The sequence below is a fragment of the Bos javanicus genome, chromosome 12 (genome assembly GCF_032452875.1).
Source record: "Bos javanicus breed banteng chromosome 12, ARS-OSU_banteng_1.0, whole genome shotgun sequence".
Classification (NCBI taxonomy): domain Eukaryota; kingdom Metazoa; phylum Chordata; class Mammalia; order Artiodactyla; family Bovidae; genus Bos; species Bos javanicus.
Genome location: NC_083879.1, coordinates 25,916,833 through 25,935,894, shown reverse-complemented (window position 1 = coordinate 25,935,894; position 19,062 = coordinate 25,916,833). Strand labels below are relative to the sequence as shown.

Here is a 19,062-nt window from a genome sequence, read left to right as displayed (position 1 = left end):
AGAAAACATGGTCAGTAATTATGTATCACTAATATCAATTAGTTGGTTTTGGCTGCGAGTAACTGAATAACTGACTAAAAGTGGTTTAACCAATAGAGTTTTGGTTGTGGGAGGTTTGTTTTATTAAAGAGGTGGAATTAAAAAGAAGTTGCCACGGGATCCCCTGGTAGCTCAGTGGTAAAGAATCCACCTGCCAGTGTAGAAGACACAAATTCGATCCCTGATCCAGGAAGACCCCACGTGCCATGGAGCAACTAAGCCCATGCACGACGACTGCTGCGCCTGTGCTCTAGAGCCTGTGAGCCGTAACTGCTGAGCCTGTGCTGCAGCTACTGAAGTCTGCGTGCCTAGAGCCTGTGCTCTCCAACAGGAGAAGGCACCACAGTGAGAGGCCCACAAACCACACCTGGAGAGCAGTCCCCGCACACAACGAGAGAAAAGCGACAGGGAAGACCCAGTACAGCCAAAAATAAATATATATATAAATAAAAATATAAAGCATAAAAAAAGGAGTTGCCAGTATTGGCTCAGAGGTTCAGTAATGTCAGGACTCTAAGTTGGCCTCATGTTCACAAAATAACCACTACTGCTCCGAATACCACATCTTCATACAACTGCGTTCAAGTACGAGAAGGACACAAAGGACTTCGTGAAATTCTGTGTTTTAGATTGGAGTATATTTAGAAGTGCCTTTGCCCAGAATGGAGTCACCTTCCTGCCCCTCAAACAATCACTGAACACTGAACGTGAAGCCAAATCATCCCCTACAAGTCAAGGAAAAATATACCTCTGAGCTCCCTGCCACTTCCTATCTGAAAAAAATACACTTTGTGTTGTTAAGGAAGAAAGAGAATAATGGGCTTTGGGCAGACAAGCAACAGTGTCTTCCATGTAGATCATTAAGTGCCTGGGAGTTATTCCAGAGCACTGCATGCATGGAAAGGAAAACCAATCTTTGTCTACCTTCCCCTTAAATAGGCTACAGACATTTAAAAGACAGGAACTGTGTCTTATTTATCTTTTAATCTACAATACCTAGCACACTGCCTAATTGCAAAGGTGCTTTTAAGTGCTACTCAACTAGAGTTACCCTACATTACAAAGTCTCTATTCTCATATTAAGCTTATAGTGTAAAACCAATTCGCAGACGTGTATGCACATGCTCAGGATATTTGCTGTTTTGAACAACAAAATTCACTTAAGACATTAGTAGACAATGAAGTACTTTTATAAAATACAAGTCAAAAGAAAAATGCATTTAATCTAGCAAAAAAAAATGACGTTAGTTTTGCAAGGCTTATTCTTACTGAATCTTAGCTGACTCTTAGTAATCACTACTTCCTTTCGCAAGTACCTACAAATTGTTTAATCATCAAGTCAAGGATTTTTCCGGGAATTGACATTAAGAACTCACAAATAGGCCTAACTTTTTCCTTTTAAAGAATAATCATCTGCCTCCTGGCATACTTCTCAATGACCATGATTCTTCGAAGATTACCAGTAGAGTTTTCTGATTTCTTTTGGTATTCTTCTACTTTTCAGGACCTGAAATCATTTAAAACAATCAGAAACTCTTTTACTATATTCCTTATTTCTTATGAGTGTAATTTTCCTTTCAACCACATTTAGTCTCAGATTTTTGGAATGCTATTCTTCTTGATGGAAAAACTGGAAACAAAGCATATGTTTAGTAACTGGAGATTCTATCTGAAGACACTTTTTTGTTACTCCCTTTGTGTTCCCCACAAAGACTCAACTCATTAAGTTTCCCAATAAAATACTCATAAGTTCAGTTTTGTTTATTTCCTGTGATATTTAGCCTTGGAGGTAGCAGATGGAGGTTGGCAGAACATTGAATCAAGGCTCAGACCTGCCACTTACTGGCTGGGTAACAATGATAGGGTCTGATCTGATTGTAGGAACTCAGTACATATATGTTGAAAGAATGAATAACATGAAGCAAGAAGACTGAAGTTCTCATCTGCTATAAAATGGGCACAGTATTTTATGAAAGATATTTCAACAAAAGTCCTGAGACCATAAAATGAATGCACTTTGTGGACTGTGAACACACATACACACTATACACGTGCATGTGGGCATGCACACATAGATATAGATGGTAGGTAGGTAAGGAGGTAGGGAGCTGGGTGAGTAGGTAAACAGATATACACACAGACACCTACAAAGAGTGTATGATATGTAAGATCCTATTACATTTAGAAAATTGTCAAAGGGAAGGGATGATGTCTGACTCCTACAAATAAAAGTCTTCCAGCTGAGAGTATCTTGGTAAATCACCAAGGAATCCATTCTTTACTTTGTTTCTTTGACATCAGGTTTTGTCAGTTTTGGAGAAGGCAATGGCACCCCACTCCAGTACTACTGCTTGGAAAATCCCATGGATGGAGGGGCCTGGTAGGCTGCAGTCCATGGGGTCGCTAAGAGTCAGGCACGACTGAGCAACTTCACTTTCACTTTTCACTTTCACGCATTGGAGAAGAAAATGGCAACCCACTCCAGTGTTCTTGCCTGGAGAATCCCAGGGGCGGGGGAGCCTGGTGGGCTGACATCTATGGGGTCGCCACAGAGTCGGACACAACTGAAGCGACTTAGCAGTAGCAGTTTGTCAGTTTAAAGCAGAGTTTATCAAACGCTTCAAGGGCTTCCCTGGTGGCTCAGATGGTGAAGCGTCTGACCACAACGCAGGAGACCCACGTTCAATCCCTGAGTCAGGAAGATCCCCTGGAGAAGGAAATGGAAATCCACTCTAGTACTCTTGCCCGGAAAATTCCATGGACTGAGGAGCCTGGTGGGCTACAGTCCATGGGGTCGCAAAAGAGTTGGACGTGACTAAGCAACTTCGCTTTCACTTATCAAACGCTAGGGAATATACCCTAAACTAAGCCCCAAGGAGACTGCTTTAGAAGCAAACAGACAAAAATGATCAAACTCAAAGGCAGGTATACTGCCAGAAAATCGACTTCATGTATCACTTATGCCACTTCTTGGGCAGGCCCACCAAAGAGATCACATTGCAAAGATTTAGAACAAAAGGAATATTTCCATAAAGCTAGCAGAAAAGACCATGATTCTGGGAATGGTTGAAGGCAGGAGAAGGGGATAACAGAGGATGAGATGGTTGGATGGCATCACCGACTTGATGGACATGAGTTTGAGCAAGCTCCGGGAGCTGGTGATGGACAGGGAAGCCTGGCGTGCTGCAGTCCATGGGGTCGCAAAGAGTCGGATGTGACTGCACTGAACTGAGCAGAGCCTAATGAACACCCTTTTAGTTTACATGCATGTCTCATTTGCTGAGCACTTTCCAAGTCCCAGGGACTATACTTTGTGTTCAAGTTTATAGGCATTAGTTTTTAGCTTATAAACAGCAGACACTTATTTCTGGCAGTTCTGGAGGATAGAAAGTCCAGGATCACTAGCAGATTTGGTGTCTGCTGATGGCCCAACTCCAGGTTCATAGATGGTCATCCTGTCCATGTGTCCTCACGTGGCAGAGGGGCACTCAGCCCTTAATTCTTAAAACCATGTGGATTCTTAATGGATTTCTTTTTTTAATTTTTTTCTTTCTTTCTTTCTTTTTTGCCGTACATGTGGCATGAGGGATATTAAGTTCCTCCACCAGTGACCAAATGGTTGCCCCTTGAAGCAGCAGCATGGAGCCTTAACCACCAGATGGACAAGGAAGTTCCTTAATGGAGTTCTTATCCCATATTACAGATAGGAAGTTTTTGGTTTAGATAAGTTACTTATCTTGCCCAAGATCATAGCCTACTCTCTTAATTTCTATTTGGTGTCATCTATCAAAGTGGTCCACATTAGTCAAAAGAGCAATACCCTTACCCCATGCATAATGATAGAAAAATACTGACAAAGAATTTGTCCGTTTTCTAGACTCCATACTGATTGCCATTGTTTGGTTAATGTATTGCTATTTTCTATTCAGACGGTCATTATAATCAATAAATTTTGAGTATAGTTAGATTCTTTACTTACTAAGAATATACCTTGTTGCATATATAGAGTTAATGATTTTAAATGGTTACCATTTGTTATAGTACTTAGTATTTTTTTCCAGAAGGCAATTTTATCTACTTCTTATTCCCCAGTTGTAAAAGCATTTTTGTGTAGCCCAAATATGTACCAACTATACTCATTCAAATGTCTAAATGTTTTTAGGATATTTTTAATAGCCCTATTGATTTACTATTTACCATTTTGCTTCTTCTTATGATTGAATTTATTTATTTATTTTTTGAATTTCATCTGTCTTTATCCATTATTTTTTTGAGGGATAGAAATCCAATAACTCAAGTCATTTGGTTTAGACCCCACTCTAGTTCAAGTATTGTTAAATGCTAAGGACATAACAGTATGTATAACATAGTTCCTGCTCTCAGCGAGTTTATAGTAGAAAAGAGAGAGCAGTAAACAGGAAAAACTAGTCCTTCCCATGAACTTGCTAATAGTAATCTGATTTTCTAAATTCATTTCGTATGCCTGTATTTTTCTTCACAACTTCATACTCTAAGAATGACATGATAACCTTCTCCCATGAGTCCCATTATTTATCCTTATCACAATTTGTTAGGTCTTGGTTTTTGAGTGTTTTTGGTGCTCAGGATTATTTCCGTATCAGCAGTTTTCTTCTTAAATTTTCCAGGTTTAAAATGTCAACAAATAAATTTACAACTTTATTCTATACTTTGCTTTTAGCAGACTAAGCATACTGCTGGTAATAGTTTTAGTCAGATTAGCAAGAATATGATTACAATAGTAATACAGTTAAAGTTGGACTAAGCACATAATTATAATAGTGGCAAATAAAAATTGGGTCAATATAGTTTATTAATTGATAATTCAGAAAATATTTTAGCATGTTGCTATGACAAATGCAGGATCAAGGCTAAAATTTATAGCATAAATAATTGTGTAAGTGAGAGTATCTGGCCTGGAAAATTTTTGAATAGTGGTGCTGGAATGGCTTAAAATCTGGAAGCCCTTTTAGTAGCCCTGTGAAAATCATATTGCCAGTTAATTGAAAAGTGTACTAAGATATAGTATTTAAGTATGAAATATATATTCCCCTGACCATTGCAATTAGGATTATATAGTTCTTATGGAATCCTTAGGATCTATTATCTCAAGTATATATAACTAGGAAAGCTCCAAAAATGTTAATATGTGACCAGGCTGCTACAAAATATTAAGTTAACATTTTAAGCATTGAGTTAGACATAATTATTTTTTAAATTCTTAATTCAAATTTTAATTTGACACACCGAGTTTATTCCCATTCTTCCTTCGTCCTTCCTTTTCTTCAACCCTTATATCTTGGGTTTCTCTGGTGGCTCAGTGGTAAGAAATCCACCTGCCAGTGCAGGAGACACAGGTTCAGTCCTTGGGTTGGGAAGATCCCCTGGAGAAGGAAATGGAAACACACTCCAGTATTCTTGCCTGGGAAATCCCATGAACAGAACTTGGCTGACTACAGTCCATGGGGTCACAAAAAGTTGGACATGACTTAGCAACTAAAGAGCAAAATATGTCTTAGCTCTTGCCATGGTTATTAAGATCTCATGTGAATGTAAACATGATAATAAAACATGGGAGATAAAAATAGTCTTAGGTCCGCAGCTCCCACCGTGGAGCCCTCAGATATCACAGTGAAATCTCAGGCCTACTGCAGGGCGTTTTACGTTTTTTTAGGGAAATACAGCTGCTGCTGCTGCTGCTGCGACCTCATAGACGGCAGGCCACCAGGCTCCCCCGTCCCTGGGATTCTCCAGGCAAGAACACTGGAGTGGGTTGCCATTTCCTTCTCCAATGCATGAAAGTGAAAAGTGAAAGTGAAGTCGCTGAGTCTTGTCCGACTCAGCGAGCCCATGGACTGCAGCCTACCAGGCTCCTCCATTGATGGGATTTTCCAGGCAAGAGTGCTGGAGTGGGGTGCCATTGCCTTCTCCAAAGGAAATACAGCAGCATCTATCAAATGCTGCACGAACTCAGCTCAACTTAGTTTTAATCTTCAACATTTGATGGCACCGCATTCTTGTATTCTTTTTGATGACATCTTAGCTTTGTGAAACTAATTTTCAGGGGTTGCTATGGTTTAAAAAAAGAACAGTCACTCCATGAAAATTCATGTGGGACAGAAAATGAAAATGGTAGTGTCAGGTATGATTCCCAGGTTTAAGAAGCTGTACAGTGCCCAACAGGTGTGCACTGCACCCCTTTAGTAAGTAATTGTGGTTATTTAAGAAGGAAATAAAATACTATTTTTCTTTCAGTTTTTGAATATTGTATTCTCAAACAGCTACTAAGTTGTTATGGCTCAAGTGTTAAGTTATTTAGACCTAACTACTCAATAAGGAGAACTGTTAGATGTTTCTCTTGGGCTAGGGGCACCAGGAAAAAATTCCTGAGACACTAAAGGTGGCATAAATTCGAAATGTTTGCGAACTTCTTTGTTAAGTGGTGATTGTCTTAGAAACTCAGCCTTATCATGCTTTCACAAAATCAGTCAGCTTTTAGAGAAACACATCCCTTCAAAGGTTCATAATTTACACAAATTCTCCTGACTTACTCTCTTAAGATATTCCTATGTTCCTTCTTCTATTCCTATATTTTCAAAGATATTCCTTTATTTTCAAAGTTCTCAGTTGTTTGCTTTTGACCTTCTAGAGAATTATGTGTCATGTGGTTAGAGGCTGTGCTCATGTGCACACTCTGTGGGGAGACAGGCTTAAAAAGTTCAGTGGGGTCATTATTATATAAGGTTTGAGTCAAATGCTTATAAGCTGCTACCTGACCATCTACCTAGCATCTTAGCATGGGGTAAGTTTGCTGTGTTGTTTAAAAGCTACTTTGACTTATTTTGAGTACAGTTTCGCCTTTTTTGTTCTTGTTGACTTGTAAAATATCCACTTGGAGCAATGTTATACAAATCGTGCTTTCATATTGATTTATTCTAAATAAATATGTGTATCTTCTCTGTAATAGATTTTTTCAAATATTGCTAGTTCTATAACTAAAATGTTTTTTGTAATTTATCTAAGAAGGATACACCATATATCAAATTATATCAAATCCATATATTAGTTATTATTTGAGTTATAAAGGTTATGAGTTTAAAGAAATTGTTATAATTTGCTTAATTGCTAGGAGGATATCACTGGCCACTCCTCGACAGCTTTATAAATCTTCCAACATGACTCAGCGCTGGCAAAGAAGGGAAATTTCAAACTTCGAATATTTGATGTTTCTTAATACTATAGCAGGTAAGACATCTCATTCTTTAATCTCATAATATGTTTATGTTCATCAAAATCCTGGATAATGTGACTTGATGGAATACATTGTTCTCCTTGGGATTCAAAAACAGCATCAGAATAAATATTGAAGCACTCACATTAGATTGCTATCAGAAACTATACCAGCTAGCACTAAGGTTTAGTTGCATTTTATTGTTGAAGGGGCTTTTCCTTACTCTCCTTCAGCCATTTCCTTTGCTGACAGCTTTGTCTGAAGGTTTATTAGAGTCAACAAACCATTGCCAGAGAGTGTCTGGAAATAATAATGGGAAAATGTAATTTCACTACTTTGTCATTCTCATCAGTAGCAGCTAGACAGGCGAATAACAACAGGATTCTGCCTAGTACAGATGTCACCTGGATTGTGGCGTGATTGGGTTACAACATGTTTTTTTCCTTAAAAATCTTCAAATGAAAATATAAAATCAGATTGCATTTCTGAATGACGAGTAACTGCCATCAACTTTAACAATACCATGCTTGTAAATTAACAGAGGGTAGTGGTTTTATTTTTCTGCTAAATCAGTGGTCATCAGTGGCTGAGTATGTCTATGAGATTTAAGTACCTGTTTCTTTTTTTCTTAAGTTAGGCTCCAAAGCCCTTATTCACGTTGAATTACAAAGAGTTTGCTTCTGTAAATCAGGCTCTACAAAAACTTTTTTTTTTACAATAAGATAAATTTAAATAACTATGCAGTTGCCTGGAAAATCCCATGGATGGAGGAGCCTGGTAGGCTGCAGTCCATGGGCTCGCTAAGAGTCGGACAAGACTCTGCGACTTCACTTTCACTTTACACTTTCATGCATTGGAGAAGGAAATGGCAACCCACTCCAGTGTTCTTGCCTGGAGAATCCCAGGGACGGGGGAGCCTGGTGGGCTGCCGTCTATTGGGTCGCACAGAGTCGGACACGACTGAAGCGACTTAGCAGCAGCAGCATATGTGTATGATTATTCTTTTTTTGTGAATGAATGCTCAGAACTGTGGATTTAGAGCCCTGTTCTCTGAATCACTGCTTAAAAGGATAACTGTGTAGTATAGCTCTTTTATAATCTATTATATGTGTATGAATATGAGTGCTATAGGTTTATATTAAATATGGATGATATAGATATGTATTAAATAGACAAAATAACTCAATTTGTTGACATAAAGGGATAAATAGTTGTTTAAAATGGTCTTGCATTTTAATCATTTACTACATATTATAGTATTAATGCCTTTGTTAAATAGGATGCTAGAGGTACAACCAAAGAACTGTTTTATTACATATATTAATTTTTATTGTATACTTTATACATACATCACCATTATATAGACATATCTTCATGACATATTTATATATATTCACGTCATAGTCTATACAATGTATATATCTTTTAAAAAACCTATTTACTTACTCAAAAATAAAGGAAATATGTTATGCTATTTAATTAATACATATTATATACATATAGAGAGTAGAATGAACTTAAACATCTAAAATGTAAAAAACCTAATTTCATTAGTATATTTAGGTAAGCAGCATGATGTAACATAAGTATCATTGCCAAAGTAAAAAAGGATAGAATATCAAATCTGCCAACTTCTGTCTTAGACCATAGGTGAAATTTCAAGTTTTAACTTTATCTTGGACTTTAAATCTTTTAGTAGCCATGTTTGATATTTCTTTGCATATGTTTTAAAACTGATATGTTTAGTCTTATATCATCTTGTCCTATACTATTGCTTGTAATATTTTCTTGCTTTCCCCGCTGTTTTGTTTTTCTTTGGCCATTTAAATAAATTTCTGCCTACTTTTTTTAGAGATTTATAACAAGCTTTTTGTTACTGCTTCTCCTAGAGAATTGATACTGATATGTTTACATTTTTTAAAAAATGTTTCTGAAATATATTTCTGTTGCCTTTGAACTAAAAAATGAATCAACATTTTAAATCAGTCCTATGCAAAATAAGAACTTTCACTCAATGTACTTCTTCTTCATTGCTTATCTTTTTCAATATAATTTACTACCAGAATCCATATTATTATGAAACACTTGTTTTTGGAGTCCATATATTTTTGCATATTAAGATGGGTTTTGACTTTTTATTAAAATCTTCTCATTAATACAGTATATTGTTTTCAACTACATGGATCTTTGGGGCTTCCCTGGTAGCTCAAAAGAATCCTCCTGCAATGCAGGAAACCCAGGTTTGATCCCTGAGTCAGAAAGATCCCCTAGAGAAGGAAATGGCAATCCACTCCAGTACTCTTGCCAGGAGAATTCCATGGACAGAGGACCCTGTTGGGCTACAGTCCATGGTGTCACAGAGTTGGACACAACTCAGCAACTTTCACTTTTCACATGGATCTTTACCTGATTTTTCAGGATAAAGTTCTCTTTTATTTCCTTCTGTGGTATTCTTCCATATTCCCTGTGTTAGGTTTCTCTATTATCTATCCTTCAAAGATCTGTCAAGACTCATGGTCTATCATATGTCATGGATAAGCGTATGACTTTTCCCCCTAGATTCTGGTACCTTTTTGGAGCTTTTGGAATTAAAACTGAAAGACGTGGTGGTATGCCTCACTCCTAGTTCAGTTTCCAGTGGAGCTGGCATTTTTCCTAAAAGGTTTTGCTGTTCTAAAATGGAATTCTCTCTGCCTGTCCTGGATGGAGTGTTATCTAGTTGGCTGTGTTAAAGGACACGTCTAGTCTCCGTCCCTTCTCACTGCCTCTTACTTATGTCAGCTACATTTCCCAAAGTGTGGTCCACAGTTCCAGCTGTCACCACTACCTGCTTCATGCCTGTTGCTTTCTGGCAGTTGCTCTGTCTAACTCTAGAAAAATTGCAGACTTGATAGAGATAACATCATGATCTGGTCTAAAAGCTTCCCTGACCAGTATGAAGTGAAAGTATTAGTCACTCAGTGGTCTCCAACTCTTTGTGACCCCATGGACTCTAGACCGCCAGGCACCTCTGTCTGTGGAATTTCCCAGAGAAGAATACTGGGGTGGGTTGCCGTTCCCTTCTCCAAGGAATCTTCCCAACCCAAGGATCAAACTCAGGCCTCCTGAACTGCAGGCAGACTCTTCACTGTCTGAGCCACCAGGCAAGCCCACCCTGAGCAGTATAGACAGAGCTTTTCTTTCTGGTTGGGACAATCTTTGGGTTTCTGAGCCAGGACACACAGATAGTAAGGGGAATTTGAGTGTCTTCCTAACTTCTTTTGAATAATTGTGGTCTGTTTTATTTGGTGACATAAAAAATGTATACACCACAGGCGTCTTTTAAAAGAATGTATTGAGTATTTTCCTTAATATGATTATAAGTAAATATGAAAGTCTGTCTATTGTAGACAATAGAGTAAAAAGAAGTATAAAGCAGGTGAAGAGTCTCCCTGCAATATGGGAGACCTGGGTTCGATCCCTGGGTTGGGAAGATCCCTGGAGAAGGAAATGGCTACCCACTCCAGTATTTTTGCCTGGAGGATCCCCAGGGCAGAGGACCCTGGTGGGCTACAGTCTATGGGGTCATGACAAGTTGGACACGACTGAGCAACTTCACATTTACGTTTAGGAATCAGAGCATTGCCACTACTCGGGTGAATGAAATATACATAAGGGAGCATTTTAAGACAGCTGATGGTTAAGTGTTGAATAAGTGCTATAAATAGTGAATGGTGTAAGAGCTAAGCAAACCAGATGAATTTTAAGAATGTGTTTGGGGAGGAAAAAAAAAAAAGAACAGAGCTTTACAAATTTCTGCCAGTTGAATATGTGTTCTGTGTTCAGTAGACGTGAGTATCACAGCTTGGCTACTACTGGAGCTGTTGGTTAACAGCCAGACTATAAACAGTCTGAATCTAGGAGTCAGTATAGTTTTGTAGTAGAAGGCAATGCAATATGAAATTTTAGGAAAATTAAACTGATAGCTGTATTTCACATGAATCAGAAATCAGATTCCTTAAAGTTAGGAAGAGCTATTGGGAGAGCCTTTAGAACTCTAGATATGAAATCGACTTGTTCATCATTCTGAACACTTCTACTATGTGGCATGTACTGTGTTTGGCACTAACACTTCAGAGGAGAGCACTGCATGGTTTCTGCCTTTGAAGGGGTTATGGTATACTCAGGAAAACAGATATGTATACCAGCAATTCCAGCAAAAAGTCATAATTATTATAATGAGAAAATATACAAAGTTATTGGGCTTCCCTGGTAGCTCAGCTGGTAAAGAATCCACCTGCAATGCAGGAGACCCCAGTTTGATTCCTGGGTCAGGAAGATCTGCTGGATAAGGGATAGGCTGTCCACTCCAGCATTCTCAGGCTTCCCTCATGGCTCAACTGGTAAAGAATCCGCCTGCATTGTGGGGGACCTGGGTTCAATCCCTGGATTGGGAAGATACCCTGGAGAAGGGAACGGCTACCCACTCCAGTATTCTGGTTGCAAAGTCGGATGCAACTTTCACTTTCATTTGAAGTCTTAAATCCAGGAGGCAATATACTTACAGGAAAAGTTTCTTGTAGTCTTTTCATAGGCTTCTCTCATAGGCAACATTTAAGTTGAAAATTGAAAGAGGAATAAGCATTCACTAGAAAGTAAAGCAGAAATCATTCCAAGAAAAAAGAAAATGTGGGCTCAAAAATTGGATTACAGCTGTAGTAACAAGTATGGCAGGGAAAAAAAGTAAATAATTTAATGCACAGTGTCATTATACAGAAGGTAGAAGTCACTGTAATATACTCTAGTTTAGTGGTTTACAAAGTAGGTCCCCCACCCAGCAGTATTTGTATCACCTGGGGACTTAGAGACACAATTTTTCAGATCCCTTCTCAAACCAACCGAGTCAGAAACTTGAAGTGAGGCCCAGCCCTCTGCATTGCAGGGAGCCTTCTAGGTGGTTCTTACGCTTAAAGTTTAACCATGATTGGTCTAACCATTTAAGATCTAATTATCAAAACAAGATTTACGTATGAACACATGTAGAACGTACAAGAAAGCATGCAGTCAAGTGTTGTTAACTGTAATAAAAATTTAGAGAAGTGAGAGATTAGTATGACCTAGTCTAATCAAGGGAAGCCTCATAGAAAAAGATGGGCTTTAAATGTATTCTAAGGATTTTGTCATACGTAGATGATTATGTGGATAAAATGAACCTTCATATAAGAGTAGAATGACAACCTGTAAAAGTTATAAAATACATACAGAGGTACTCACCCTGCATGTATTCCTGCAAATTCTTCCTTTGCTATAGTCTTGAAGTTCTAAGTAGAGGAGCCAGTTTATATTGAGCACCAGCATTAGTTAAGCTGAAGAACTGATGCTTTTGAACTGTGGTGTTGGAGAAGACTCTCAATAGTCCTTTGGACTGCAAGGAGATCAAACCTAAAGGATCAAATCCTAAAGGAAATCAGTCCTGAATATTCATTGAAAGGACTGATGCTGAAGCTGAAACTCCAATACTTTGGCCACCTGATGTGAAGAACTGACTTCTTGGAAAAGGCCCTGATGCTAGGAAAGATTGAAGGCAAGAGAAGGGGATGACAGAGGATGAGATGGTTGGATGGCATCACCGATTCAATGGACATAAGTTTGAGCAAGCTGCAGGATTTGGTGATTGACAGGGAAGCCTGGCATGCTGCAGTCCGTGGGGTCACAAAGAGTTGGATGCGACTGAACTGAACTGACCCAGCATTAAAGAGTTGGGTGATGCTTTTATAAAGAAACTTCACCAAAGCCACTATTGAGTACTTGATTAGGAAGCAGCTAGAATTGCCTATTTTCCTGAATTGTGGAGAATATCATATATATCCATTCATCTCTTCTTAATGGAACACTTTTCAAAGTTCTTTAAAGGCAGGACTCTAAAGGATCCTAGAATAAAGGGAACTATAAAGATGTTAAACTGTACCAGGACCACTTTGACTAACACAGTTCTACTGAATAATCATGTTGTTTCATTGCACAGTTTTAGGGATATAGTTATTGTTCAGTAAATACTTAAGTCAATTGATTGAAACTTTAGATTTATCAGTGTTCTTATTGACACATTATATTTAATTTGCTGGGTAACCCAAAGGCAACAAATGGTTGGCTTATATTTTATCATAGTCTTCTTTAAACATTTCTTTAATTACTCTTAATATCAAGATTTAGGAAAAATATTTTTATTATTTCTTTGTTTAGTCTTATTATTTCTTTTTTAAACACTTCTTTAATATTAATAGCAGCATTCAGAAAAAATGGTAAAAGTTAATGTTTATTGAGACATTTATAATGTTGCAAACACTGAGTGTTTCCTTCTAAGTGTTTTCCATTAAGTGTTTTCTTTAGTGTTTCCACTAAGTGGTCCTAAGTGTTTTAGGTGTATTTACTCATTTAATCCTAACAATAGCCCTGGTCCTTAACCCCATTTCACCACTGAGGAGATGAGGTACAGAGAAGTAAATAACTTGCCCATATCACAGAACTAATAAGTGAAGTCGAGATTCTAATGTCGGTGGTTTAGCTGTAGAGCATCACTCAACTTCTGTACCACACTGTCTCAGGATATTAATGGTGCTGTTCAATTTTTACCTCATCAGCCTTCATCCATAGCTGCTTTTAAGACTGAAAAAAAATTAATGATTCTTAGACAATCATTTTTTATTTGTATTTCACCAAAAGAACTTCTGATGTTTATTTACCATCATGACTTTTGTCCATAGGGATATGCTAGCACTAGATCTGGGCCTTGAATTATTATCTCTAATGTAGATCCTGGTACATGTTCATTTGGGTCTCAGATCCAGAGAAACAAACTCTGAGACAGAAATGTGCTTGCAGGAAGTTTATTGGAGAGTGTCCTTGGGATCAGTGTCTGTAGGGGAGTGAAGAAAGTAGAACAGAGCAGGAGAACTTGAGCCCCAGAGTAACTGCAGGAAAGGCCTCACCAGGTCCCACAGGAAACCGGGAGCTGGGATACCTTTCAGAGATGTCTTGCCCTGAGGCAAGGTGGCCAGGCCTTTGTTTCCTACAGTTAGCAGTCAGTGGATGGAGACTCCTAGGAAAGACTTAGAACCTTAGGTGAGAGGGCTTTCTTCTGATGATTACAACTCCCAGAGAATGCCGCCAGCCACGACGCGAGCCACACAGTCACCAACCCCACATCCAGGATGGAGTGGTTCTCAGAATCATCTGGAGGGCTTGCTGAAACACAGGTTCTGATTCAGTAGGTTTAGGGTGGGGCTTAAAAGTTTCTATTTCTAATAAGTCCCCAGGTGATCCCGATGCCACTGCTCCAGTGTCCACATTTGGAGAACCACCATGTTACACCTATATTCTTAAAAGAAATACTTTACAATAATTGCCTTAATCTCCTATAGCATTCACACCTTCTGTGGCACTGTCTGTGTTACGCATGTTGGCACTTAAGGTAATGTGCCCTTAACAATGTGCCCTTAACATTTTATGTCTGTATCACTTCTTTCCAATAAGATTATGAAGTCAAAGTTTTGCTCTATAAACTCTCATCAAATTGAGCTAATTTAATATTCATACTCTGTGTTGGCATGATTTTATAATCTATTATGTGAATGCACTAGAATCGCTGGATAAGGGATTCTTTAAATTTCCTGGATTAAACAAAAGAGTTACAGAATAGAAACCGATTGAGAAGATGAAACAACCCTTTCTGGCTTCAAGTTTTTTAAAATATAGGGCAATGTGACTTAATAAATCCACATGTTCTGTAAAAAATATTCTAGTAATTCTCTTGCAATCTCAGATTTACCGTTTTTCTCCATAACTTTAACATGAAATGTGAATTACATTTTATGACTCATTTCTTGCTGTCCGTTTCTTGAGGTCTCTCATACTTGGACAATTTGTCTTTTCTCCGTTATAGATTCTTTTAAAAATAAGACTAAAGCAGACAGCAGCAGTGTCCTAGTATTAATACAGTATGTAGATTTTTAGACCCTCATGTGACATATGTGTATATATATATACAATTGCATATAAATAGTTTATATATGTGCATTTTGTAAAAATACTTCACATAGTAAAAGAAGCTTATCAAATATTCAGAAAACATACTGTTTTGAAAAGTCACCTAAAGGCCCATAAATGCTTTCATGGCCTTTATTTTGTTATGTTTATAAATTTAACAAATATACTATAGAAACATGGAAATATACAAAATTATAATTTAAAAATTTCATCAGTCCTAAGTTTAGCCATAAATATCATATTTAAGATTTTGGTGATTTTTCTGTGTGTGGTAATCTTTAGGATTCTGCTACACCTAAAGGTTTACATTCTACTTTTCCCATCTCATTAAATAGTATTTGAAAGCATAATCTTTAAAACTACATGAAAGTCTCACATAGAACTGTTGTAAAATTTATTTAACTATTTTAAAACAACAGGTTTTTTTAATTTTTAAAGAAATTTAAAGAAATTAATTTTTAAAGAACAAAGCTCGTGGAGGTGATGGAATACCAGTTGAGCTATTTCAAATCCTGAAAGATGATGCTGTGAAAGTGCTGCACTCAATATGCCAGCAAATTTGGACAACTCAGCAGTGGCCACAGGACTGGAAAAGGTCAGTTTTCATTCCAGTCCCAAAGAAAGGCAATGCCAAAGAATGTTCAAACTACCACACAATTGGACTCATCTCACACGCTAGTAAAGTAATGCTCAAAATTCTCCAAGCCAGGCTTCAGCAATATGTGAACCGTGAACTTCCAGTTCAAGCTGGTTTTAGAAAAGGCAGAGGAACCAGAGATCAAATTGCCAACATCTGCTGGATCATGGAAAAAGCAAGAGAGTTCCAGAAAAACATCTCTTTCTGCTTTATTGACTATGCCAAAGCCTTTGACTGTGTGGATCACAATAAACTGTGGAAAATTCTGAAAGAGATGGGAATACCAGACCACCTGACCTGCCTCTTGAGAAACCTGTATGCAGGTCAGGAAGCACCAGTTAGAACTGGACATGGAACAACAGACTGGTTCCAAATAGGAAAAGGAGTATGTCAAGGCTGTATATTGTCACCCTGCTTATTTAACTTCTATGCCAAGTACATCATGAGAAATGCTGGGCTGGAGGAAGCACAAGCTGGAACCAAGATTGCTGGGATAAATGTCAATAACCTTAGATATGCAGATGACACCACCCTTATGGCAGAAAGTGAAGAAGAACTAAAGAGCCTCGTGATGAAAGTGAAAGAGGAGAGTGAAAAAGTTGGCTTAAAGCTCAACATTCAGAAAACTACGATCATGGCATCCAGTCCCATCACTTCATGGCAAATAGATGGGGAAACGGTGGAAACAGTATCAGACTTTATTTTTCTGGGCTCCAAAATCACTGCAGATGGTGATTGCAGCCATGAAATTAAAAGACACTTACTCCTTGGAAGGAAAGTTATGACCAACCTAGACACCGTATTAAAAAGCAGAGACATTACTTTGCCAACAAAGGTCCGTCTAGTCAAGGCTATAGTTTTTCCAGTGCTCATATATGGATGTGAGAGCTGGACTATAAAGAAAGCTGATCACTGAAGAATTGATGCTTTTGAACTGTGGTGTTGGGGAAGATTCCTGAGAGTCCCTTGGACTGCAAGGAGATCCAACCAGTCTATCCTAAAGGAGATCAGTCCTGGGTGTTCATTGGAAGGACTGATGTTGAAGCTGAAATTCCAATCCTTTGGCCACATGATGCAAAGAGCTGACTCATTTGAAAAAACCCTGACGCTGGGAAAGATTGAGGACAGGAGGAGAAGGGGACGACAGAGGATGAGATGGTTGGATGGCATCGCCGACTCGATGGACATGGGTTTGGGTGGACTCTCAGGAGTTGGTGATGGACAGGGAGGCCTGGTGTACTGCGGTTCGTGGGGTCACAATGAGTCGAATACGACTGAGCAACTGAACTGAACTGAACTGAAAGAACATTAAGTTTTGAAAGATTTTCAATGATGCTTAGAGTTTGACTAAAAATGTGAGCTCAACCTCTAACTTCCAGAGTTGACCTAATTTCTGTTTATTATGCTTCAAAAGATACAGCCTATGCCTCATTTTGTACTTTATCAGATAAGACTATGAACAAGGTGTTAAAATCTGGCATTAAAAAAAAAATAGAGTAACTGCTAACATAGCTTCATGTAAGTGATCCAGTTAGGTTTGGAAGGTTTCTTAAAAAGCTTTCTGAGTTGTTTTTTATATGATCAGCTAATGAATTCAGCACAACTTCCTCAACCCCAACCTTTTTCTCCTGTTTAGCATTTTCCACTTTTTTCCTCTGTGATGTACAAGCCCTCCCTGGTTAATTATGTATATATTTAGCCACTGCATGTGTTGGGCTTATTATTGTCATCTAATTAGATGTAACTTGAACTGCTTGCTTCTAGAAAAATCATTAAAAATTCTTTCCTAATGACCTAGAGATGACAAAATGTCTGTAAAGTGTGAAGAAGCAGACAAGCACAGGAACATCGCTCTTAAAGAGTGTTAATCCAGATGCTACAATCATCTAATTAAACAATATTTTGCTGTCATTAACATTTTCACCAAGGAATTGCAGTTATAATTTCTTTGTCAGCTGTCTCTAGATCACTTTACCTTCAAAACTAAAGTGCCATATAAAAACATTAAATTGGATGGTTTAATTAAAAGTTTTTTTTTTTTAATGAAGAAACATATCTAGTGTTTTTGAGATCTCATTTACTGTGTTCACTTTTATTGTTTGAGTAGATTAGTATTATAAGCTTATGATATTTAATATTCGTCTTCCAAGATAAGTCTTTATAAGCATAGTTAGTAAAAAAAAAAAAAAAAAAAAAAGCTCTTCACTTATTACTGCTGGGAAAAGAAAGGAACCCTACCAATTACAGCACAAGGTTATTTACTAAATTTCAATTATCCAAAAAAATTCATAAATACCTATATTTACCAGAACCTAACAGGTATTACTTTGAAAATATTTCACTTTTTTGGTTAATTTTGTAAACAGCAGTTGTTGTTTTTTCATTTCACAAAGGTGTTTAATAAAATAGCTAATTTGTGGCTAAAACTTATAAATGGAAAATACCAGAGTACCAACTTCATCCATAAGGGTTTTAAATACATCATGAGTTTTTAATTAAAATCAAGAATATATATTTGCTGTCCATGTTGCAAAGCCTTTATGTGGAGATTTTTATATAAAAAGATTTTAATGTAACTGTCAGAACAGCTATTTGTATTGTTTATTGTATTTATTAGATTTTAAATGGCTTTAGTAATTTAAAACTTACCAAAGTTTTCTAAGCATTTATTTTTAAAGAATCTTCCAAAGATTATTAAAAGTGAATTACATAAAATGCAGGACAGGTTAAGTATGGTGAGCTGTGATTGTTGGCAGCCATCAATTTGTATGTGTGTGGTAAAGAGTATACTTTCTTTTTAAAATTTTTTTCCTAAAAATAGCATTATGTCTTTTATTAGAAAATCATTTCTAGAAAAAGCCAGTGTCTTCAAGTATGGTCTCTATTTTTATGCTGTTTGTGCTTAAACAATACATTTAAGTACTGAGTTAATTTAAATTGGCATTTTATTTATTTTATTTTGACAGTTTTTCCTTGTTATGAAATGTCATCAGAAATTTTTAAAATATATATATAATTTTCAGCTGTTCATTTATTTATATAAGTAATATGTTACATAAATAACATCAAATTAATCTTGGAAAATACACTTACATTGGAAGACCTCACTTTC

The 19,062-nt window shown here is 37.3% G+C and overlaps 1 protein-coding gene across 6 annotated transcripts in view; it reads left to right on the top strand.

Annotated features, from left to right (window-relative positions):
• Positions 1–19,062, top strand: part of NBEA (neurobeachin) — a 676,277-nt gene that overhangs the window by 545,014 nt on the left and 112,201 nt on the right. For all 6 annotated transcript variants that reach the window (XM_061434789.1, XM_061434791.1, XM_061434788.1 and 3 more), the window contains one exon: positions 7,187–7,302. In XM_061434789.1, the coding sequence (XP_061290773.1) occupies positions 7,187–7,302 (116 nt within the window). The remainder of the gene's footprint in view (positions 1–7,186; positions 7,303–19,062) is intronic.